General features: G+C 38.3%; 1 protein-coding gene across 2 annotated transcripts in view; it reads left to right on the top strand.

Moving 5' to 3' along the window:
- JMY (junction mediating and regulatory protein, p53 cofactor) overlaps positions 1-26,718 on the top strand; it is a 116,888-nt gene that overhangs the window by 50,562 nt on the left and 39,608 nt on the right. For both annotated transcript variants that reach the window (XM_044266477.1, XM_044266469.1), the window contains exons 3-4: positions 5,469-5,619; positions 15,238-15,407. In XM_044266477.1, coding sequence (XP_044122412.1) covers positions 5,469-5,619; positions 15,238-15,407 — 321 coding nt within the window. The remainder of the gene's footprint in view (positions 1-5,468; positions 5,620-15,237; positions 15,408-26,718) is intronic.

Here is a 26,718-nt window from a genome sequence, read left to right as displayed (position 1 = left end):
AGTCCTTCTATCTGAGCTGAAGTCTAAATATGCCACTTACTGCTAAGAGTCCCACAGTGGCTTCCTGGTGCCTCTCAAACTAAGTATAATTTCAGCCTGATGTTTTAAATCCTCCTAATAGTGACCACAGCCTCCTTTTCTAGTCTTATCTCACAGTGCCTTTATCTGTTTTACCTAAACTCCAGCCATGCTGGACTATTCTGTCTTCTAAGACACTGAACGTAACTGCCTCTAGGCTAGCCTTTTGCTCAGGTTAATTCTTGTCTCCAGCAGACCTTTTGGGTGGTTCTCTTTCCCCATATACCATGTATCTGTCAAAATCATACCCCTCCTTTAGATCCTCTGCAGTTTTCAGCCTCAGTAAAGTAAATCCTGATCTGAACAGCTAAATGAGTTCTCTTCTTGCCAAATGTTTCATTTACCTTAAGGGCCTTAAAATACCTTTATTCTTTTTACACAGAGACACCACACCCTTCACCATTTTTAATACCTGGATAGAATTCTACTTGTTCTTTCTCTGTTTTTTTCCCCTGAAAGTTTTATTTGAGGGAGAGAGAGAGAGGCTCACGCATGGTGGAGAGGGGTTGACAGGGACCACCTGAGGGAAAAGAGACTCCCCACTGAGCAGAGAACCCAACACAAGCTCATACCAGATCCCTGAGATAATGACCTGAGCCAAAGGCAGACACTAAACTGGTGGGGTCACCAGTTTAAATTCCTTAAGAATTTAGTTACTCATCATTCCCATTAGAAATTTTCTTTCCAGACTCAGTACTGCAACCTCTATGTCTGGTGCTTACCCGAGTATCCTAGGCATCCTCTATCTTGATAGATTTTTCTACTCTATTGTAATTCTTTATTTTAGTGTCTGTGTCTTCCATTAGACTGAGTATCTTTCTGTGCCTGCTGCCTAGTACAATAGTGATGGTGAGAAAATACTATAATACATCATCATTTTGAGTGAATAATTGAATGTTAAATGATTGTGTCAAAGCTCTCACACTTAATAGTAGCACAGCCAGTTCTCCTAATTTGAAGACATTTCTGCAGCACTTTTATCTTTGCTTACCCCACCCTCCAATTAGATCGTAAATTTCTTAGGTGGAGAATGTGTGTCTTACGTTACATCCCCTGAAGTACTCAGTACAATGGGATCTTTATTCAAGTTACATAATTGAATGATTACAGATATTAGCCATGGTAAAGTCTAAAAGGGAGAAAAAAGCAACCATATCCAGTAGCATCATGTAAGTTTAACGCCTGCAGTATGTGACTGGAGATACAGTAATTGTCTTCTGAGAATTAAGAAATTCCAGTCTTGGTATCTGAATCTGGTATCAGAATCTGGTATCAAGCATCTAAACTTCTCCTACTGATTTAATTGTCCTTACTTGGCACTATTTTTATGGTCCCAGAAATGGAGCTCAACATAATTCTGTTTTCCAGCTGTTAAGGAAGACATTTTGGTTTTGATCATATCTCCATTTCCCCTCCCTCCCACACACACTGGAAAAAAAAGTAAGTCTCATAATTTTGCCTCTTGCTGTTCCTCCTATATGGAAACAGGAGTTCATTGTTTGCTTGACTAGAAACAGGAAGCCTCTGGGGTAATGTGTCCTCATCTTGTCTGGTTGGTATGGTTTGTGAAATGAAGAGATAAAGGATTTTTTTGGTTCATGATTATAAAAGCAGTAGGTATGTATACACACACACACACACACACACACACTAAAGAAGATTTGGAAAGTACAGATTTCAAACAGGAAGAAAAATAATCACTCACAATCTAACAAAAGATGACCTCAGTAATATATTCTATATATTTTCTCCTTTTTTCTGGACATTATATAGTTGAAATTATGTCTAGGATTTGATGTGTCTTTACTTAATCTTATAAAAGTTATTGTCCTTTGTTAGAAACTTCATAAGCATTATTTTTGCACAGAATTATATAAGTATTGTCATGCTCTATTACTAGATATTTGTGATAAGTTTTTTTCTTCTATTTTGAGCAGCATTGTAGTGAACATCCTTGGTTATTATTCTTTGAAGGTATTTTCTTAAGGGAAGAAGATATGTATAGGGACACCTGGGTGGCTCAGTTGGTTAAGCAGCTGGTGATCCCAGCGTCCTGGGATTGAGTCCCACATCGGGCTCCTTGCTCGGTGGGGAGCCTGCTTTTCCCTCTGCCTCTGCCTACTATTCTATCTGCCTGTGCTCACGTTCTCTCTCTCCCTCTCTCTCTAACAAATAAATAAATAAAATCTTTAAAAAATAATAATAAAAAAAATAAAATCTTAAAAAAAAAGATATGTATATAAGAAAATGCCTTTAAAAAGTATGGTATCATACTCTTTATGAGAAGTTTTTCATCAATTTATAGTTCTCCCAGCAGTGTATGAGTTTGTGCCCGTTTCACCATGACCACAGTAACTCTGGTTACTTTTTTAAAAAAATACTTAATGAGTTTTTCTAAATGGTTTCTTATCCTACTATGTAGAAACAGCTATTTTGTGTCTTCTTTCCTCCATTCTCCTGTCCTACATTTTCTTATCTGGACGCTTTTCTTCACAGGGGAAAATGGAGATTATCAAAAAGAAATTCCCCTCATCCTACCAGATCCAAAACTTGACTTTCTTTATGCCCACGGAAGAACTTTCCCTACATTTTCCAAGAGCAAATTCCCTACACCAGTACTCCAGTTCCTTCCCATGTTCTTCTTAAGGACCTTTCTACTATAATTCGCCCTATTTTCCCCTGGCATCTTTCTGTTTTCCTTTTGCTAAATACTTCTTACCACTTCTCAGACTGTTCTATGATCTCCCATTGAAATAAAATATAAAATTTAAAACCCATTAAGGTTTGTCCTCTCCTACCACCACCCTTTTTTCTCTATTCAGATCCCTCAAAAGAATATTTATTTATACACATGTCTACATCTCTCACCTCTCATTAAAAACAGGTGCAGAGTGAATTTTAATTACTCATTTAGGAAATATTTTAGATTGCATATTTCATGCCAGTCAGTATGCTAGTGAGAAGCAAATAAATAAATAAATAAATAAATAAATATCAAAAAAAAAAAAAAAACCAAACCACACACTCAAAAAATGTCTTTGTCCTCATAGAACTTTAAAAGGGGCAAACAGTTAATAGTTAAAATTCACAAAATCTTATAAGCGCTATGCAGGAAAGTGGTATGTGTTGCACTGAAGAGATTGTAACAGGAAGTCTGGGAAGACTTCCATGAACTAGTAATTGAACTGAGATCTGAAGACGTCATGGGTGTTAATAGGCAAAGAAAATTTGCTTATACTTTAGAACTAAGTTGTTGCTAAGTTCAGTGATCTTATTGCTGTTATATCTTGGTGCTGGTTGTCATCCTGCTTGACCCCTAAGCAGTGTTGAACAGGTTCAATTTCTCCTCCTTTGACTCTTGCTCCTTTTGTGATTCCACACTTGCCTGGTGTACCCACTTCCTCTGGCTTTATTTCTGTGGGCTGTTGACCCAGCTTTACAGTCAGTATTCCTTAGGGTTCAATCATGACCCTTTTTCTCATGACTTCCTTAGATAACCTCATTCACTCTGATGGCTGTAAATGTCATCTATATGGCAAGCCACCTAAATTTATATCTCTAGCCATGGCTTTTGCAGAATCAAACTTAATGAAACCAACTACTCCTTCATTGTTTAATTCTTGAGGAAATGGCTGTTCTATATACAGATATTTCTTTAAGATTGTTTTTATTTTTTTAATTAATCTCTCCTCCCAGTGTAGGACTCCATCTTCCAACCCGAGATGAGGTCTCATGCTCCACCAACTGAGCCAGCCAGGCACCCCCCCAATTTTTTTCTAGTCTTTTTTTTTTCTTTCTTTTTTAAAGATTTTTATTTGGGAGAGAGAAAGAGAGCATGCACTTACCGAGCACACACAAGCAGGTGGAGTGGTAGAGGGAGAAGCAGAGCCCCCATGGGGCTCTGTCCCAGATCATGACCTGAACCAAAGTCAGAAGCTTAATCTAATTGAGCAACCCAGATGCCCCTCTAGTCATTCTTGATCCCTTCTTGTGCCTTGCTATTGTCCGTTCATAACACTGCTTATTAGAAACTGCTCATTCTGTGCTGGCTTCTGAACTAGGTGTGCTTGCACCTGGTATATTTCCCCCTCTATCTGGAAACCTCTTCATTTGCTTAAGGAGCAGTATACTGTTTTTTGTATATTTTTGTATATTTGTATATTTTTGTATATTGTTTTCAAGATCAAAACCAAATGTTATCTTCCTCTAGGTTATATTTCCTGGTGATTAAAATTTTATTTTGGGTTCAGACTGTTCTTTTAATTTGTTAATTGCACCATTTAGAGAATATGGCCTGTATTATTTCTACTTCTTAAAATTTTTTTTACAACTTTTTTGGTGGCTCATGATAGTTGATTAGTTTTTTAGAAATATGCCAGGGTGGATTAATACCTTTCTCTGTGTTTTTTAATCATCCTAATAAGATGTTCTCATTTAATTTATTAAGCAGTCTTTTCACACTATATGATAAAGCAGGATGGAGTGCACAGAGGATCCATTCCTAGTCTTCCTGGATTTCACCTTTCTTCCATGTTAAACATAGCTGTGTAGTGTTTTTATATGCTTTTATATTAATACTGTCACGTCTGTGAATTTTACTTTAGGATTCATCTAGTACCTCCCTGTCCATCATTCGATTTTTAGCTCTGTTTTGTTCTTTTGTTTTATTTGTAACTCTTGCAAGTAATCATTAATTTTGTCTGTTACTTTTGTCCAGAGATCTTTAGTGCATAGATGGGCTGATTTTTATAAATTATCAGTCTTAAAAATCTGAGTTTTCAATTATTTATGTCAGTTATAAAATAAGTATTTAGTGATACAAATAATTTTTAGCCTGAAAATATAATTATCATAAAGTAGGAAATATATTTCTTGTTATCTCAGCACCCCAAAATAACATCTTTATATTTTGCTGTATGTACTTTATTTATATATGGAGGAAGGGAAGGGTGAAAAAGAAGATAGAGAAAGGAATGGGGAACAAATTTCTGTGTCAGAGGTCTTTAACATTATTATTATTTTTTTTTTATAAGTTAATGGCTTGTACTCTAGGGCAAGAGAAAACAAGTATTGTTTGTTTTAGCATGAGACACAATGCCTGCCTGATTGTGAACATTCAGTAAATGTTTAAGGAATGAAGAAAAAAAAGAAAGGGGCTCCTGGGTGGCTCAGCCCTTAAGCATCTGCCTTAGGCTCAGGTCATAGTCCCAGGGTCCTGGGATTGAGCCCTGCATTGGGCTCCCTGTTCAGTGGGAAGCCTGCTTCTCCCTCTTCCACTCCCCCTGCTTGTGTTCCCTCTCTTGTTGTTTCTGTCAAATAAAATCTTTCAAAAAGAGAGGAAGAAGAAAAGAAAGAAATGGCCCTCTTAATTTTCCTTTTTTCTTCTAAAGATTTCCATGGAGAATGATTATCTGGGTCCCCGAAGAATTGAAAGTCTACAAAAAGAAGATGCTGATTGGCAGCGAAAAGCTCACATGGCTGTGCTGTCTATTCAAGATCTTACTGTCAAGTATTTTGAAATCACAGCGAAAGCACAAAAAGGTGAGTTTCCTAGTAAAGTTATTCTTGTTAGATATTTTTGAAAATGACTGAAATATTTCATGTTTGCAGGAGTTCTATAGAAAAATGTATAGTCCTAGTAGATAAAAAAGATCACTATTAGTAAATTATGGTAGATCCTTTCAGTCTTTTCTGGGCATGTGTTTACACATACTCCACCTTTAAAAATTAGTTATTGCGTATTAGTGTAGCGTAAGTCAATTCTGACACTAACCTGTTACCCCACAGCTTATGCAATGAAACTGCCCACATTTAAGACACTACTTGGAACCTTAGAGGGTCCCTGGGCCTTCTGCACTTCTCACCAACTGATGACAAACTTGGGGGTTTGCATGGCCTTTTTAGGTTTGATCATTTGCTACAGTGACTTTCCTGAACTCAGGAAAGTACATGCTTTGAATTACAGTTTATAAATGATAAAAATCACGACAAGCCAAATGAAGAGAGTCATAGGGCGAGGTCTTTGAAGGTCCATTCCTTTCAACTTCCTTCCATGGGTGGCCATGAAAATCCTTCAATAGCAGTTTAATCTTTGAATTGTTATTTATATTTCCTGAAGTTAGTTTCTGTACTCTTCCAAATAGTCAAAACCTAGTAAAATTCTTTTATGTACTTGGATTTCTTTCTGGACTCTTTTCCAATGATAAGCCTTTTCTTATGCTCTGATTAATGATAATAGCTTCATAATAAAATTTATTACCTACATTTATTAATTAACCCTCATTATTATTCAGAAATCTTTTGGGTGTATAGTCAGTTACTCTTCTCTAAGATAGTACTACCATCCTTTTTGAAAAATCATTTCTTCCCAAACTAATGTAATTCTTATCAGAACTGCAATATTGTAGACTTTGACAAGAGGATTTTCATATTCATGGGAGTAGTAAATGCTTTATTTTCTTTTTTTATTTTTAAAGATTTTATTTATTTTGAGAGAGAAAGAAAGCACAAGCAGGGGAAGTGCAGAGGGAGAAGGAGAAGCAGACTCCCTGCTGAGCAGGGGACCCATTGCAGGGGTCCCAGGACCCCGTGATTGTGACCTGAGCTGAAGGCAGACACTCAAATAACTAAGCCACCCGAGCGCCCCACTGCAGTGGTTTTTAACTAAAGATGATTGCGCCATGCAAAAGGACATTTAACAGTCTCTGGGTTAAAGTCTCTGGTCAGTCTCTGACATTTTGGTTGTCATAACTACTAAGAGTGTTATTAGCATTTAGTAGAGCCATGGATTATGTGAAACATCTTATGTTACATAGGACAGCCCAGTCTATGACAAAGAATTTTCTGGCTCAGAAGGTCTAAAGTGCTGAGTTTGAGAAGCTTTAGTCTTCTTAAAAAAAAAAAAAGTATGGTTAATCATATCAGTAAATGCTGAAAAATCATTTGACGAAATACAGCATGCTGTGTGTGATGAAAACACCCAGCAAACTAGGAATAGAAAAGAACTTCTTTAAGTGTGATAAACTACATCTGCAAAAACCCTATAGCCAACATTGCATTTAATGTGGAAGACTGAATGCTTCGCCCCAAAATAGGCACAAAGTCTAGGATGTTTACTCTTGACCCCTCTTTCTTATTCAGCGTAATATAATAAATCTTAGTTATAATAAGGCAAGAAAGAGAAATCAGCTTCCAGTTGGAAAGGAAGAAATAAAGTGGTTCCTATTTTAGATAATACTGTTCATGTTGAAAATTGTATGGAATATGTATTTATTTATTTATTTATTAAAAGATTTTGTTTATTTATTTGATGGAGAGAAGCACAGTGAGAGAAAGAATACAAGCAGGGGGAGTGGGAGAGGGAGAAGCAGGCTTCCCGCTGAGCGGAGAGCCCGATGCTCAGGGCTCGATCTCAGGACCCTGGGATCGTGACCTGAGCCGAAGGCAGACGCTTGACCACTGAGCCACCCAGGTGCCCCTGGAATCTATTTTTAAAAACTTCAGACTACCAAGTGACTTTCTCAGGGTAACAGAAAATATGGTCAGCACACAGAAATGCATCCTATTTATATAGGCAATGAATAGTTGGAAATAGAAATTTTTTTAAAAATTCCATTTATAAAAGTCTGACAGAACATGTACAGGATTCATAGTGCTTGCAATTAGATAACATGAGGAAGAAATCACAGATCTAAGTAAATGGATAGACATATTGTGTTCATGTATTGGAACATCCAACATCCAGTAATGATGTCTGTTCTCTCCAAAGCAATCTATAGACTCAACACAGTACCTGCCAAAAAGCAGGACTTTTTCCTATAAACATAAACAGGCTGATTCCAATTTACATGGAAAAGCAAAGAAACTAAAATACCTAAAACAGTTTAGAAAAATAGAAAACCAGAGACATGTTACCTGACTTTATAAATTATAGAGCCACTGTGACATGGTATAATGGAAGGGATAGACTGTGAATCAATGGGATAGAATAGAGAATAATAAATAAACTCACAACACATGGCCATTTACTCTGCAAATTAGCGCCAGAAAAGATGTTCAAGGCCATTAGTCATTAGTATGCAAATTAAAATCACAATGAGATAGCGACACATGCCTGGTAGAATGGCTAAAATAAAAAAAAATACTAACAATATCAAGGGTAGACAAGGATGTAGAATAACTAAAGAACCCTTCCTCTATTGCTGGCTGTAATGTAAAATTGTACAGTCTCTGGAAAATGAATGCAATATTTAAAATATTTATTTATTTGAGGTAGATAGAGTGAAAGAGAGCACATGCAGAGGGAGAGAGAAAAGCAGACTCCCTGACGTGGGGCTTAATACCAGGACTGTGGGATCATGACCCAAGCCTAAGGTAGATGCTTAACTAACTGAGCCACCCAGGTGCGGTGCAATTTCTTAGTAAGTTAAAGATGTGCTTACTGTATGAACTAAGAATCGCATTTGCGGGTATTCGCCTTAGAGCATAATGACAATTTTAAAAATAAATGATAACTACAGTACATTAAAATGTTAGTAGTAGGGGCACCTGGGTGGCTCAGTAGGTTAAAGCCTCTGCCTTCAGCTCAGGTCATGATCCCAGGGTCCTGGGATCCAGCCCCGTGTCAGGCTCTCTGCTCGGCAGGGGGTCTGCTTCCCTTCCCCTCTCTCTGCCTGCCTCTCTGTCTACTTGTGATCTCTGTCTGTCAAATAAATAAATAAAATCTTAAAAAAAAATGTTAGTAATAGTTCATTTTAAAGTTTAAAGATGTCTTTTCTTACTGTAAACCAAATTTATGAAATAATTTACATAAATTTGGTTTAGAGTCTGCCTTCTGTGTTTTTAGGTACATTATTGTTTAAAAGAGAAAGTTTGCATTATGGTTAAAAATATATAACCATTATAGGGGCACCTGGGTTGTTCAGTTGGTTAAGCTTCTGACTCTTAATTTCGGCTCAGATCAGGATCTCAGGCTCCTGGGATCCAGCCCCATGTTGGGCTCCTTGCTCAGTGGGGAGTCTGATTAAAATTCTCTCGCTCTCCAAAGAATCTGTACTTAGAGAACTATGGAATACTCATGAAAGAAACTGAGGAAGGCACAAAGAAATGGAAAAACGTTTCATGCTCATGGATTGGAAGAACAAATATTATGAAAATGTCTATGCTACTTAGAGCAGTCTACACATTTAATGCAATCCCTTTCAAAATACTATCAACTTTTTTCAAAGAAATGGAACAAATAGTCCTAAAATGTATGTGGAACTAGAAAAGACCCCAAATAACCAGAGGAGTGTTGAAAAAGAAAACCAAAACTGGCAGCATCACAATTCCAGACTTCAAACTCTATTACAAAGCTGTCATCATCAAGACAGTATGGTACTGGCACAAAAACAGACACATAGATAATGGAACAGAATAGAGAACCCAGAAGTGGACCCTCAACTCTATGGTCAATGAATCTTTGACAAAGCAGGAAAGAATGTCCAGTGGAAAAAAAGACAATCTCTTCAACAGATGGCATTGGGAAGATTGGACAGCCACATGCAGAAGAATGAAATTGGACAATTTCCTTACACCAAACACAAAAATAGACTCAAAATGGATGAAAGACCTCAATGTGAGACAGGAATCCATCAAAATCCTAGAGGAGAACACAGGCAGCAATCTCTTTGACCTCAGCCGCAGCAACTTCTTCCTAGATGCATCGCAAAAGGCAAGGGAAGCAAGGGCAAAAATGAACTGATAGACTTCATCAAGATAAAAAGCTTTTGCACAGCAAAGGAACAGTCAACAAAACCAAAAGGCAACAGGCAGATTGGGAGAAGATATTTGCAAATGACATATCAGATAAAGGGCTAGTATCCAGAATCTATAAAGAACTTAACAAACTCAACATTGGAAGAACAAAGACTCCAATCAAGATCACAACCTGGGCAGAAGACATGAACAGACATTTCTGCAAAGAAGACATCCAAACGGCCAAGAGACACATGAAAAAGTGTTCAACATCACTTGACATCGGGGAAATACACAGTGAGATACCACCTCACCTCAGTCAGAATGGCTAAAATTAACAAGTCAGGAAATGACAGGTGTTGGCAAGAATGCAGAGAAGCGTGGTGGTGGGGGGGTACTCCTGGGTGGCTCAGTGGGTTGAGCCTCTACCTTCGGCTCAGGTCATGCTCTTACAGTCCCGGGATCAAGACCCGTATTGGGCTCTCTGCTCGGCAGGGGACCTCCTTCCCCCCAATCCCTCTGCCTGCCTCTCTGCCTGTTTGTGATCTCTCTCTCTTTGTCAAAATAAATAAATAAAATCTTTAAAAAAAAAAAAGAATGCAGAGAAAGGGGAACCCTCCTACACTGTTGGTGGGAATACAGCCTGGTGTAGCCACTCTAGAAAACAGTATGGAGTTCCCTCAGAAAACTGAAAACAGCTACCCTACGACCCAGCAATTGCAACTGGGTATTTACCCTAACAGTACAAATGCAGTGATCTGAAAGGGCATGTGCACCCCAATCTTTAAAGCAGCAGTGTCCAAAATAGCCAAACTATGGAAAGAGCCTAGATGTCCATCAACAGATGAATGGATAAAGAAGAGCCTGGGTGGCTCAGTGGGTTAAGCCGCTGCCTTCGGCTCAGGTCATGATCTCAGGGTCCTGGGATCGAGTCCCGCATCGGGCTCTCTGCTCAGCAGGGAGCCTGCTTCCCTCTCTCTCTCTCTCTCTGCCTGCCTCTCCATCTACTTGTGATTTCTCTCTGTCAAATAAATAAATAAAATCTTAAAAAAAAAAAAAAGAAGAGGTAGTATGTATGTGTGTGTGTGTGTATATATATATATGTAGTGGAATATTATGCAGCCATCAAAAATTGAAATCTTGGCATTTGCAATGACCTGGATGAAACTAGAGGATATTATGCTAAGTGAAATAGGTCAGTCAGAGAAAGTAATTACCATATCATCTCACTGATCTGAGGAATTTGAGAAACAAGACAGAGGATCATAGGGGAAGGGAGAGAAAAATGAAACAAGATGAAACCAGAGAGGGAGACAAACCAGAAGAGACTCTTAATCTCAGGAAACAAACTGAGGGTTCTTGGAGTGAAGGGGGTGGGAGGGATGGGGTGGCTGGGTGATTGGGGAGGGTATGTGCTAAATGGTGAGTGCTGTGAATTGTGTAAGACTGAAGAATCACAGACCTATATCCCTGAAACAAATAATAAATTATATGTTAATTTTTTTAAAGTGAAAAAAAAAATTCCCTCTCTCTCTGCCCCTTCCCTTCTCTCTTTCTCAAATAAATAAAATTTAAAATATGTAAGCATTATAGAAAATATGTAAGCACTATAGAAAATTTAGAATATTAGTAATTAGTAATTTGTAATCCTTCTGCCTGTGCAACCGCTTTGTGGTTCTGTCGTGTTTTTTTCCTATATATGACTTATTACAGAATTGCAGTGATTCCATATGTATTTTTTATATATGATTTGTATTTCTGGCTCTATACAATTTTGATGATTGCTCTTATTTTATACTTCTCCAATTTTAAGCAAAACATTTTTGTCTATGACAGGCATCATTATAGGGTTCCAAATTCTTCATTAGAGTCACTGTAAACTTCTTTATGTCTCAATTCTGTTGACTTTATCCTGGCAGGAAGCTTTTGAACCCAAACAGAGATATATTTGCTTGGCCATTTAATTTTCCTTTATTTTCCTTTTCTGAGTGTGTTTCCTTCTTCACATGTCAGGGAAACAGAATGAACTCTCTGTGGCTTTATGCTGCTGATAGTAATAGCTGTCCTTTATATTTCCAATCAGAAGGTAACTTTCTAATTTCTCATTTTAGAGGAAGAGTAAAACATGCCCTTTTATTTTACTTTTTTTCATTTGCAGAGGCAGATGTCCACCTAATTTCATGTATTATTGTTAGCTTTTATTCTGAAGATTTATTTATTTTAGAGGGGGATTGAGAGAGAGAGGGAGGGAGTGAGTGTGTGAGTAGGAAGGGCAAGGGGAAAAGGAAAGAGAATATTCAGCAGACCTTGTGTTGAGCACAGAGCTGGAGGTGGGGCCCAATGTCAAGATCCTGGGATTACGACCTGAGCTGAAATCAAGAGGCAGACGCTTAATTGTGCCACCCAGGTGCCCCTATTATTGCTTAGCTTTTTTTTTTTTTTTTTTTAAGATTTTATTTACTTATTTGGCAGAGAAAGACACAGAAAGGGAACGGAAGCAGGGGGAGTGGGAGGAGGAGAAGCAGACTCCCCACTGAGTAGGGAGCCCGATGTGGGGCTCTATCCTAGGACCCTGGGATAATGACCCGAGCTGAAGGCAGGGGCTTAACAACTGAGCCACCCAGGCGCCCCTAATCCTTAGCTTTTAAAACTACCTTAAATGGGCTCATTTCTGACAGATATACATGTTATCATGTTAAACTTTTTAAAAATAAACATAACTTATTTTGTGAACACCAGAACTGCATTGCCTTCAGAGCTTTCTTTTTACACATACAGATTATCATACACTATTATTAGAGAGTTGTTTCTCTGAAAATGTGAAAGATCCACTTAGCAAAAATCTTTATGACTGCCAGCAGAGGGAGAGAAGAATCTGTTTTAGAGATATCCCAATAGTGTTCTAGGAGTATTCCAAGCATTTTACATTCACAAACAGTTTTCTCTGTTACTCTTAGTATTTCTGAACTTTTGGGGAAAATAATTTCAAGTGAAGAGAATAACAGTGAGATGTAAGAATATGTTCTAGCCAAGGTATTAGAGGACAAAGTATCTCGATTAGCTCCTGTGGTAACAACATGAGACTGAATTAGGATAGGAAGCTGCTCCTGACACTAAAATGGAGAATAAGAGAGTGATGGTGTCATGTGAAGTGAAAGAAATGTTTGAATAACTGTCATTATCTCATGTACTTTCCACAAAAACTTCTGGACTAGATACTATATTTTCTTTTTTCATAAGCAGGGGAATTGAGCCCCAGAACAATGAAGTTTCTTGCCAAAAGTTACATGTCAATTACAAGTGAATTTGGAAATTTATTATTTCACTCCAAATCCTACGATTTTTGTTTTCCTACATTATACTACTATATTGATCTTATGGTTGCAAAAATAGTATAATACAGTTTTAAAAGATAGGTAGAAATTTAAAATGGCAAAATCATTTGATATTTAGCCAATGAGTAGATTTTGTTAGAAAGCCTAAAATTGAGATTCAGAGCAAGACTATGCATTGGAAAAATCCCTTTGATGTCAGCACTTGAAGGCTACAGAAAATCTGAAACCAAAAGAACCGATTTAACTATATTGAGAGGAGAATGAGAATCTAAGCACAGTTCCTCATCTGTTATAATAGGAACTCAACAGGTAGTTTTTAAAGACTAAATTGAGAAGCAGTCAATTTTTAGGGAAAAATACTGGTTTATAAAACCTATTTCTATATGGAAGTAACCACCAGAAATAATTAAAAGTTGTTTATATCCGGTCATTGAGACTAAGGGGTTAGAGAGAGCTGAGCCTGAGAAACTGCTCTTTTTCTTTAAAAGACTGCCTATACAGTTTTAATTTTTATGTATGTAAGTGTATTACTGTAAAAAAATTAACATTTCATAAAACTCAGAGACGGAGATTTAATGAGATATACTTCCTTGCAAAAGATGGTTAGGACTTAGTAGCAGTACAGAATTACCACTTACATATAAAAGATACTACTAGTGAATGTGTAGTAACTTAAAGAGCCAGACTAGTTCAGTGCTAAACAGACCGCTACCTCTTTTGTAATAAATGTGTCTCTGACCTGTTAAAGTGGTTAGGCATAAGGGTGGTTGTATAGGACCCAGGATAAGCCACGACTGTACTATCAGTGATAAATCTTTAACTGGAGAAAATACTATTTTTTTTGATTCTCAAAAAGTATCTCTTGAGATACGGCTCTGTTGTGGCAAATAAAAAGTTACTTTTTTCTTTTCCTTTTTGGGGGCTGTGGGAGAGGAAGTTGGGTGTTGGTTATACTGTTCCAACTCTAACCTCAGAATAAGCTCCATGCTAACACCTAGGATTTATTTTTTCCTTCATCAGATCATTATAGTATTTTTGGAGGAACTCAGAATAAGATTAACATGTGAATTTAAATAATTTCAAATAATCTTGAATAGTTAAGATTCTCATTTTAGTTAATGTACCCAGAAAAAATATAAACCTTTATAAAGTATGTATAAAACCTTTGAGGGACGCCTGGGTGGCTCATTTGATTAAGCATCTGCCTTCAGCTCCAGTCATGATCCCAGAGTCCTGGGATGGAGCCCTGCATCAGGCAGGGGAGCGTGTTCTCCCTCTGCCTGCCATTCCTCTGTCTTGTTTTCACATGTATGCGTGCTATCTCTCTCTCTCTCTCACTTTCTCTCTGACAAATGAACGAATAAAATCTAAAAAAGTAAAAAAAAACAACCTTTGAAATTTAATAACACTAAACATGTGTAAGAACATTTTTAAAGTTTTTAGAATCTGGGGTGTCTGAGTGACTCAGTCTGTTAAGTATCCTCCTTTGCCTCCATCATGATCCCCGGATTTTAGGATTAAGCCCCACGTTGGGTTCTGCTTGTTGGGAAGTCTGCTCCCTCTCCCTCTGTTTGCTGCTCTACCTGCTTGTGCTCTGTCAAATAAATAACATCTTCAAAAAATAAATAAATAAAAAGGAAAGTTTTAAAATCTGACAACTCAGTTCCTTATCTTCACAAGTTATTTCTGAGGATGATTATTTAGGATTCTTTTGTTTTTTTAAGATTTTATTTATTTATTTGGCAGATCACAAGTAGGCAGAGAGGCAGGCAGAGAGAGAGGAGGAAGCAGGCTCCCTACTGAGCAGAGAGCCTGATGTAGGGCCCCATCCCAGGACCCTGAGATCATGACCTGAGCCGAAGGCAGAGGCTTAACCCACTGAGCCACCCAAGCACCCCAATTATTTAGGATTCTTATTGAAGATAATAGACTCTAAGATACGTTGAGTTATACTTTAGAACTGCTAACAGGTAACTTAAGGGAGTAGGATTTATATGTTTATGTGTACAGTCAGTGAGATCTAAAACTTTGAAATTTTTAATATCAAGTTGTCTTGTGTCTTAATGTCTCTAAAAATTATTATTAATAGCTGTGTACGATCGAATGCGAGCAGATCAGAAGAAATTTGGTAAAGCATCATGGGCAGCAGCTGCAGAACGTATGGAAAAACTCCAATACGCGGTTTCTAAGGAGACTCTGCAGATGATGAGAGCGAAGGAGATCTGTTTGGAACAGAGGAAACATGCACTAAAAGAAGAGGTAAAAAAAAAAAATACACATAAAATTTAAAAAGATTTGTGATTTGTTTTTTATCTTTGTACAAGAGTGGCGTTTTTCTGACACTGCAGGCAGTTGTTAATTTTGCATTGTCTCCATGAAATGATAAGAGGAGTTATCCTCCTAATAGAGGAGTTAGACATATGAGGTACTCTTAACAGCATCACAGTGTGGTTGTAGGCTGCAGTGCACTATTAAAACAAAAAGGTGGTTGACATTAGAATTTTCTTGTTGTTTTTAAATTTTTTTGTACTGAAAGGTTCAGTGCTTTATTAAGAAAATTTCAGCACCCAGAGAAATATAGAAAAATTTTAAGGCAGTAGAATTTTGTTAGAATTGATTATATTATATTCAAACCATTACCTTTTGGAGCTTCCCATTTTATTCTTGCTGGAACAAAAAAACAGGAAAGGTTTGCAGCAGAGGTCCAGTTTTCTTGACTACTAAAACCTCTTCATGAATACCCCTGCAGAAAGGAATAGTTTTAGAAGTCCTTGAGAAGATTGCTCATATTTAAAATGTATCTAAAATGATTTTTTAAAAATTAATCGCTTTTGGGGTGTCTGGATAGCTCAGTGAGTTGATCATCAGGCTCTTGATTTTGACTGGTGGTCTCGTGGTCATGGGATCGAGCCCCACATTGAGTTCAGCATAAAGTCTGCATGGGATCCTCCCTCACCCTCCCCCCACTGTCTCTCTCTCTCTCAAATAAATAAAATCTTTAAAAAAAAAAAAAAACCTAATTACTTTTTTTCATGGTCATCCTGTTCACCAGTGGTTTTAGTATTCTTACTCATACTGTCCAGTGCAACATGGAATATACCATTGATGCCCAGCTCTTGGTGAAAATATTAAAACCATTAGATACTAGTTTGCATTACCTCCAGGCCATTATTTTTAAATGCTATTAAACATGTTATGTTTTATTATTAAGTTGGGCCAGAACAGATTGCTTTTTACGAAAGAGTACTCAAATATCTACATTGGTCTTTTGCTGATGGTTTTCTAAGTATGGGAAGCAACAAATCTCCCATCTTGTTCAAGGGTCAACTGTAGTTTTAAAAGTGACTAAAGATTAAAGCTGGTGTTAAGGATGAATCTAAGAGGGTGTTCTAGATTGTATATAGTATGTAGTAACCCTTTATGGTTTAGGCATGACTATTAAGTTTTGTACCAAGAATTAAAACATATTTCAGGGTGCCTGGGTGGCTCAGTTGGTTGGGCATCTGCCTTTGGCTTGGGTCATATTCCCAGGGTCCTGGGATAGAGTACTGCATCGGGCTCCCTGCCTGGCAGGAAGCCTGCTTCTCATCTCCCCTTGCTCCTGCTCTCTCTATCCAAAAAAAAATTTTTTTTTCAGAGATGAAAAATATTTTAATCATTATATAAATTTTGAATTATTTCCCATTATTTTTATTTGAGATAATTGATAATTTATTATAAGGCAGTTTATTGCCTTATTTTATTAAGGAAGTTTTGAAACAATATGAAGTCATTTTCTTTGGCTGATACAGTATGCGTGAAGTATTTCTAAAACCAAACCACTTCATTTCCTCTTACTAGATCTTCTTAAATCTTCCTTTCTGTTAAAGCCACAGTTCCTCAAGATACTCCAGGCTCAAAACTTCAACTCTTCCCTTTCATTTGTATCTTTTTGCCTTTTGGAATTCTCCCCAACTCAAATGTCCCTACTCAGTTATTTATGCAACAAACATTTATTAAGTGGAGTGTTTTTTATTTTGGGGGTTTTTTTGGCCAACAATTTTAATGGGTGATGGGGATAAAGACATGATTAATACCCCTTGTCTCCCCATCTTCCCTCCAACACTTTTTGAAGCCTAAATAAGAGGTAGCTATAATGTTTAGAGTTCTTTGTGGGGGGGCAAGACATGTACAGTGTGGAAATAAGCTGTGAGATAAGCAGGTATCATTATATATAAAGGGGACCAATGCAGGAGCACTCAGCTGTGACCAGAGGGTCCTAGGTGAAGAGAACAGTATGTTCCAGGAGCCCTAGCGGGCAGGGAGGAAGAGTCAGCCTTTTTACCTGGACCAGGAGTCATGAGAGATAAGTTGAAAAATTAAGCAAAATTTGGGGCTGTCCTTCTACCTCCTACCAAGGAGTTTGAATTTCACCCTAAAAGCAGTATGGAGTTACTATAATGTTTTCATCAAGGAGCAGCACAACCACATTTATTTTTATGAAATAATGACTCTGACCAGTTCATAGAGAATTGACTGGAGAGTCATTCTTAAATCTAGTCAGTTTCCTCACATGCTTTTCTAATTGTTTCATTGCTGATAGTAGAAAGCAAGGCATTTCTCCAAAATGACTGTAAATACCAGGAATGTAGACCCTTCACTCAGTAACAAAAGAGGTTTAAATTGAAGGCAGTAGGGAGTTGGGGAAAGCTTAATCTGTATTTATGTTTTGGAAATCTGAAATTGTTCCTTTAAAACCTACTCAGGTTTGCACAGCATTCCTGGGTAGTTAAGAACGGAGTAAAGGCAAGTTGGTGATGGTCAGATCCAGACTGCACACGCCTGGGCTCCTGAGGGTACATGCATGGGTTGTGCCTTTGTTCAAATAGTACTCCAGTCATCTTGAAACAGCTGGTTAGAGGAGGCAAGAAGTGTGGCTTTTTATTGGACAAAGGAGAATGAACTGGTGAGGCATCTGACTTTGTGTTATTTTTAAAAAGCAGTTATACCTCAGAAAGATTGGAATAAAATAATTTGATTGGTTAGATTTATTATACACTTCCTTTTTATCCATGGTTTTGCTTTCCACAGTCAACCATAGTCCTGAAGTAAATGATCCTCCTTCTGATACATTGCCAGAAGATCAGTAGTAGCCAATGGTGCATCACAATGCCTCCATTTGCCTCACAGTTGAATGGTGAAGAGTGAGCACAGTACAAGAAGATATTTTGAGAGAGAGACCACATTCACATAACTTTTATTACAATATACTGCTGTAATTGTTTTATTTTGTTGCTATTAATCTCATACTGTGCTCATTTGTAAATTATACTTCATCGTAGGTGTGTATGTATAGGAGAAACAGTATATATAGGTTTCAGTACTATCTGTGGTGTTAGGCATCCACTGGGGGTCTTGGAATGTAGCCCGTATTGTACTTTGTAGACCAGAGTGGTTTTTTAAAACCGCATTAAGACATGACTTGTGTACACCTGAAACTTATGTAACATTGCCAACTATACTTAAGCTATACAATTTTAAAAATTCACTAAACTCTGCTTCAATTAAAATGTCATACCGTTCACTCATTTAAAGTATATAGGTTCAGTGCTGTTCAGTATACTAACAATTATGCGTGTCGCCACAAGCAACTTCAGAACATTTTCATCACCCTGGAAATAAACCTGACCCCATTAACAGTGATTCCCCATCTCCTCTCTAAACTTTCTTACCTGACCATTAATCTTTTATAAATCTGCTATATTTCATATAAATGGAGATATTTCATATAAACAGAATCATAAAATACATGGTTGTTGTTTTTTTAACATTTATACTCAGCACAGTGCTTTCACAGTTCATCCCTGCTATAGCATGCATTGTAAGGGTCTGCCCCTCCCAGAGGAACTTGCTTGTGGACCCTGAATGTAAGGATGGGGCAGACTGCGTGGAGACATCCAATCAGTAAGCCGTATGTATATCCACTGGGAAAATTGGAATTCAATTGGCCACCTGTGTAGGGGCGGGGCTTAACCACCCCCATAAAGGTTACTCTGCCAGGCTGTCAAGGGGGGGGGCTGCTGCAGAAGAGCAGCGGCTGCTGCAGGAGGGATGGAGTCTGCGGAGAGCGGTGAAGTCGGCAGAGAGCGGTGAAGTCGGCAGAGAGCGGTGAAGTCGGCGGAGAGCAGGGGAGTCAACGGTGAATAGAAGAGCTGTAACAGCTCTTGTAAGAGCTACAACCGTGTTTGCAGTCTCCAGCCTCCCGCCGGCCCCAAGCCGCCGCCTGCAGCCTCCAGCCTCCAGCCTCCAGCCTCCAGCGGCGGCCCAGCAGTCCAGTTGTCAGCGGTCCCTCGACGCCTGTGGTCCTGAGACATCTGCGGTCCAGTTGTCAGCGGTCCCTCGACGCCTGCGGTCCTGAGACATCTGCGGTCCAGTTGTCAGCGGTCCCTCGATGCCTGTGGTCCTGATGCCTACAGACCCTAGATGCCAGCAGTCGGTCCTGACACCTGCAGCCCCTAGATGCCAGCGGTCTGGAGGCGTGAGCAGCCCTGAGATGCCAACGGCCCCTAGACACCAGCAGCCTCGCTGCAAAATGCCTCGCCACCCTGAACCACAAGTGGCCTTGTCCGCAGTGGTGGCTTCCTCCGGGTGGAAGCCTGGTCAGAGTAGCATCGTGGGGAGCAGAGTCTGTGTCATCTGGGTTGTCCTCCTTGTCATTGTTGCTTCTTCGTCATTGGGAGTGGCCTCATCCAGGAAATGGTCTTGTCCAGAACAGCCTCTTCTTGGGAGCGGCCTTGTCCGGGGAGCAACTTCATTGAGCAGTGGCCTTGTCTTGGGAGTGGCCTCTTCTTGGGAACGGCTCCAATCATGGAGCGGCCTCATCTGCGGAGCAGCAACGTCATCTAGAGCGGCCTCGTCCAGAGTGGCCTTCTTGGAAGTGACCTTGTTGGGTTCATCGTCACCGCCTTTTCGTAAGAGGTAGCTCTGACCGGTAGTTTGATTCCTGATGCTTGGCACGAAATAAAGTTTTGCTTGACCTTCGCTTTGTATCAGTCTCGTTCCTTTGATCACGGACCCTAACATGCATGAGTGTTTCGGTTAGTTTTTTTGTAGAATGATACTGTATTCTATGATTAATACCACATTTTGTGCATGCTCCATCAGTTGATGAACATTTGGGCTCCTTCTGCTTTGGGAGGTATAATGAACAATGCTTCTGTAAACATTCATGCCCAGGGTTTTCATTTATCTTGGTATATATGTAAGAGCCAAACTGCTATTTAACTTTTTGAGGAACTACCAGACTGCTTTCCTGAGCAGCTGTACATTTACATTCCCACAAGCCGTGTATAGCAGTTAAAATTTCTCCACATCGTTCATCTCATCATTAATACTTAAAATTTGTCTCTTTTAAATTATGGCGTGCTGGTGAGTTTGAAGTGGTTATCTCATTGGGGTTTTTGATTTGCATTTCCTTCATGGTATTAAGTATCTTTCCTTGTGCTTACTGGCCTCTTCTTTGGAGAAATGTATACTCAGATCTTGTACCCACTTTAAAATTGGGTGTTTTTTTTTTATTATTATTATTGCTAAGTTGAAAGAGTTCTTTATAAATACTAGGTAGAACTCTTGTGTGGGATACATGCTTTGAAAGTATTTGCTGCCATTCTGTGGATTGATCATATTGGTTTTTAGAACACTGGCTACATCTGAGAGTAGTGTACTGCAGTCTGTAGGGGAAACAAATTGCCTCCTCTTCTTCACTATGTGAAGATTTTTTTAGTCCTTATTGACATTTTAAAAGTGCATATGCTTATCAACTCTTGTGTTAAAAACAGTATGAGGTAACTTACAATTATGGGTATAATTAGTCCTAGAAAGAAGTCTTTTGTTGATGATTTAAATTGTGATTTTACCCTTAGGTTTCATTTGCTACTAGTGTTAAAGGTAAAATTGTAACTTGTCATGTCCTAGAACTTTTTCACACTATATACGGCATCTCTTGGCAAGGATTTCAGTCCCACTTGTGTTCCCACTTGTGTTCCTGATTAGCTTTCTCCCTTATATGACTAGGTATGTGAATCTCAAGTTCCAGAAGTTTTAGAACTTAAAATCCTAGCATTCTTGTTAGGTTTTTGTTTTTAAATCCTAGCATTTTATTGCCTGTGGAATAGAGTAGCATTTTCATCTTCCTCACATGTATTAGCTTTGTTGTTCTAGCCAGCTGACACTGAGTTACAGGGTACCTAAAAGAACTGCTTGAGGGTAAGAATTCTGATTATTTGTGAATGTAAGAGCATTGTTCTTACTGGAGTTGGTCTAGGGTGGTAGAAGAAGGGCTGGGCTAAAATGGGCCCCAAGAGTATGGGATGACAATCTGTGGGGTCATTTTACCTGGGACCACCCCATTACCTTAATAGTCTGCTGCTTAACGTTGTGGGCTGTGTTTGAATTCAAGGGTTTGGTAAACCTGTCAGTCATTCTTACCAGGTTAATGCTTGAGTGTATATAATGTACGTATTGTGTTTTATGTATATCTGTGATGTACTGTACCAGTTTTATTAGCATTAATTTAAGGTGACCACATTACTCATGAGAAACAGCAAATATGCATTATTAAGCCCATCCCAAACAAATGATTTCCCAGTGAAGGCTTTATAACACAGTACTACTCTGTGATTTAAATTATGGGAAAACTTTGTTCTTTAAAAAAGTCAGCATGTTATGTCTTGAGGTGTTTTTTTTTTTTTAATAGAAAACTTCTTTCTGATGTGATAATATAAAATACTTTAAATTTTTAAATATTTAGTAATATTTGCCATGAGTGTAGTGATGAACTTGAAACACAACTTTCAGATGAATTCTGACAAATTTCACCTACCTAAGCTAAATTCTCTTTGTCCTTTAAATTTCTTAACTTCTGTGGGGCACTTGGGTAGCACAGTCGGTTAAATGTCTGACTCTTGGTTTCAGCTCAGGTCGTGGTTTCAGGGTCGTGAGATTGAGCCCTCCATGAGGCTCCATACTCAGTGCAGAGTCTGCCTGCTTAAGATTCTTTCTCCCTTTCCTCTGCCCCTCCCAAACTACACACACATGAACGCATGCACTCTCTTTCTCAAGTAAATAAAGCTTAAAAAAAAAATTCTTTAAATTTCTTTAAGAGTATGTACCATTCCTTTTAATATGTTTTCTTCTTAAATGTTCCTGGGTCTTTTACCCTTTTTAAGTCACAGACTCCTGCCCCATTAAGAATTTGAAAGGTAGAAGCCCTGTACTAAGATAAATATGCATGTACACACAGCTCTGCACACAAATTTTGTAGGTTCCCACATCATTTATACCTGAACCGCTGATCCCAGATTGCCACTGGTGTTGAAATTTTCCCATCAAACTCCTGAAAATATCAGTGTCTTTTTGACTCAATACCTTAGAAAGAACCCAGGGTAAGCTTAGCTAGTTATAGCTCCTTCACTCCATTTTTTGAATAGTATACTCCCTCCCCTCCAATCCATATTCAAAAATAATAGCACAGTCTGATTCTGCAAGTACAGTTGGACTTTCAGATCTGTATTATTTACAGATTATGTCATATATTTTAAAACATTGAACAAGATGGGGCACCTGGGTGGCTCAGTGGGTTAGACCTCTGCCTTCGGCTCAGGTCATGATCCCAGGGTCCTGGGATCAAGCCCCGCATCGGGCTCTCTGCTCGGCAGGGAACCTGCTTCCCCCTCTTTCTCTTTGCCTGCTGCTCTGCCTGCTTGTTATCTCTCTCTCCCTCTGTCAAATTAAAAAAAAAAATCTTAAAACATGGAGCAAGATGAGAATATGTAAAATCACACATGGTTAGAGTAGCATATATGTTAGAAGTGTTATTAAAATAAGGATTATTAATGGAGTAAGAGGATTTTGTTTGTAGTTATTAATTGAAATAGGAGATAACAAATTAAGATGCTAGAATGAAACAAATTAGAAAATATAATCACGTCTCATTTAATGTTTGCTCTTATCTTCTGATTAACCATGTTCTCTGGTTAACTGGGAATTAACCAGGTAACTCTTTGGATGACAGTCCTTCTTGAAGGTTCTAAAAATATATCTGTGTCCTTTCTTGTCTTGGCAGAGAATTTTAACCATTACCCATCCTTTTTTTTTTTTTTTTAAGTACTCTTCATACCTAGCGTGTAGCCCAACTTCGGGCTTGAACTCACGACCCGTGAACTGAGATCAAGAGTCAGACATTTAACCAGTCGATTTGCCCAGGCACTCCCCACCTTTTTAAAAAACTTTCATTCCTTGAGGTCATCTTTATGAACATACATAAATAGCTAGAATATTGAGCTGAATATATAACAATCTTGAGGATACTTACTTACAATCCATATTTTTGTCTTTCTCCTTTTTTTTTATTTTTGATTTTTGCATTTATTTGAGAAAGAGAGAGAGCACAAGCAGTGTGGGAGGCAGGCAGAGGCAAGAGGAGAAGGAGGCTTCCCACTGAGCAAGGAGTCTGATGCCGAACTCCATCCCAGACACCTAACTGACTGAGCCACCCAGGTGTCCCTTCTTGTCTTTCTTCTGAAAGCATATAGTTAAAGTATGATTAAGGTTATATTACCCCATGTCAGTTTTACATAAGTCATCAAGGATATATTGAACATTTATAGTATACCCTAGGGGACATAAGCTTAGGCTCTAGATGGTGCTATTGAATAGAAGTTCCTATGACAATGGAAATGTTTTATATTTGCACTTTTTTGTAGTATACCTACTAACCAGGTATCTGTTGAGCTCTTGATTTATGTGACAGGAGGAACAGAATCTTAATTTAATCTGTAAAAAATAGCCAAGTGCAGCTTATGGCTACTATATTAGAACGAATAATATAGATCATGATTCTGCAAACATTAACTTATGTAACCTTGGGTAAATTAGATAACCTCTCTATAAAATATGATGAGTGTATGCCTTTTAGGAAACTTGTGTTTCCACTGGCTAATGTATATAAAGCATTTAGCATAATGCCTGGTGTGCAGAGTAAGAGCGCAATAAATACTAGACATTATTAGGCAAGTATCAAGGAAGGGAATACAAAGATGGGAAAATTTAATTCCCATGCATAAGATAGTTGCATCTCAGATGGGCCTTGCCAAAAAGTTTCAGCATAAGGAGCTTTGATGTGGTAGACACAGTCTGAACAGAGGGCAGCTGGGGTTCTTGTCCAGGCAGACAGGCTGCTCTTTTATTTTTAGTTTATTAATAAAGTGTTCTACTAGAGGGTGTTATGGTAAGTGAAATAAGTCAATCAGAGACAATTATCCTATGATCTCACTGATATGAGGAATTTGAGAAATAAGACAGAGGATTATAGGGGAAGAGGGGTGGAAATGAAACAAAACGAAACCAGAGGGGTGCCTGGGTGGCTCAGTGGGTTAAGCCTCTGCCTTGGTCTCAGGTCATGGTCCCAGGGTCCTGGAATCGAGCCCCACATCGGGCTCTCTGCTTAGCCAGGAGCCTGCTACCCCCTCTCTCTCTGCCTGCCTCTCTGCCTACTTGTGATCTCTGTCAAATAAATAAATAAATTTTTTTTTAAGAAAATGAAACCAGAGAGGGAGACAAACCATAAGAGACTATTAATCTCAGGAAACAAACTAAAGGTTGCTGGAGGGGAGAAGGGGTGGGAGGGGTGGGGTAACTGGGTGATGGACATTGGGGAGGGTATGTGCTGTGGTGAGTGCTGTGAATTGTGTAAGACTGATGAATCACAGACCTATATCCCTGAAACAAATAATAAATTATATATTAATAAAATGTTTAAGGTCTGTTCCATATCTGCATGCTAGAAATTTCAGAGTCTCCTAAGTACAAAAAGCTGGGATCCACTCTAAAAGTTTTAATTTATATTACTTATCAAATTCTGTTTTAGGCATCTAAATATATTTTGATATTGGTTATAAAAAAGTAAACAGAAAGTTTTAAATGTTTTAGGCCTATATTTAGTGATTTATGTATTATCTCATTTAACTTTCAAGCATAATCCTTTATACTCCAAGCCTGTAAGCCACTATCTGAAACCCCTGAGGCCAAATCTATTTATTTATTTATTTATTTGAAAGATTTTTCTATATTTGAGAGAGACATAGTGATAAAGCATGAGTGGGGCACGTGTTAGGGAGAAGTAGGCTTTCTGAATGTTGGCAGGACCCTGGGAACATGACCTGAGCCAAAGGCAGTTGTTTAACCAACTGAACCATACAGGTGCCCCCAGAGCTGTTTTAGAATTCTAGCTTTTTCAGATTTTTTAGACAGTTAAGTTAGGATATATAACTTTCAGACAAGTGTTAATATTCCAATTATGAAACATTCTTATATTAAATGGAATAAATAGGGATTCACAGGTCAGATCGTACCTTCCTACAAATGGATTGTGAGATTAGGTTTTGACATTAAAGAAATTATGGCTAGTTTCAGTTTTTTAAGATCTGAAATGTGGAATTCCAGATAATTCCTTCTGTTTATATGTATTCTCCATATTTGTGTAGCTGTTATTGGTGCAAACTGTATACTCAGGTTCATCTGATAGCATTTCTTCTGAACTGTCTTTGCCACATAATAAAAGAACTAGGCTTGATTAAGAGCTTGCTGAACTTGTCTTTAATGTTATTTTTATTGTGCTATGTATGGTTTTCATGACAACTCTTTGACCCTTCACTTCATTTATTGCTAACTGCCATACTCTGTAACTCAGACAGCACCAGGTGCCCAGTGAATATTTCTTGAATGAATGACTCCGCCCACAGATATGCTGAAACCTTTATTTTCATAGCCCCTCACATGTCATAAAGTTTTTCTAGCACAGCAAGGTGAAAGGCAGCACAGGAGCATTAGTTTGTATAAATTGCTTTATGTCTGGTTTCATGATTTTCTATAGTCAAAATAGGTACACAAGAAAACCATTTTTGTTAATGTGCCTGGTGGGAATGATCAGTGGGTTCAGTTGTACATGATATACTTATGTGGATGTATGGATATTCATTGGTACTTAAGTTTTCTTGCCAGATTTACTGTAAAACATTGTGCTTTGTTTCCTTTTCCATACTTATTAGAATGCTACTCCCTACTTTTGTCTAGTGGAAAGGCCTTTCTTGTAGGAATTGGGTCAGGCTCCAATGTTGCTAGTATTACTTGGGTCACAGTGGGAAGGCAGTTTGTTTTGGGGTCTTGATATCTTGATATCAGAAGTTTTGTTTTTTCAGGGGGCGCCTGGGTAACTGAGTCAGTTGAGCATCTAACTTTTGTTTTTGGCATGGGTTGTGATCTTTAGTTTTTGGGACCAAGCCGATAGTCAGTCTCACACTCAATGGGGAGTTAGCCTGGGATTCATTCCCACCCCCCCCTCTTCCCCTCAGCTCCTCCCCTGGTGCATGTGCTCTTGCCCTCTTGCATGCACAGGTGTACTCTCTCAAATCATAAATAGATCTTTTTCTTAAAAAAGTTTGTTTTGTTAGAAGGTAAATGTTGAGCTAAGTAAAATTTCAAGGTAACAAAGTTTTCATTGGCATTCGATTGTCTCCTTTGAGTGCTTAACCTA

Source organism: Neovison vison, chromosome 1, assembly GCF_020171115.1.
Source record: "Neovison vison isolate M4711 chromosome 1, ASM_NN_V1, whole genome shotgun sequence".
Classification (NCBI taxonomy): Eukaryota; Metazoa; Chordata; class Mammalia; order Carnivora; family Mustelidae; genus Neogale; species Neogale vison.
Note: the sequence above shows the minus strand (reverse complement) of the source record. Positions and strands in the feature narration are given on the sequence as shown.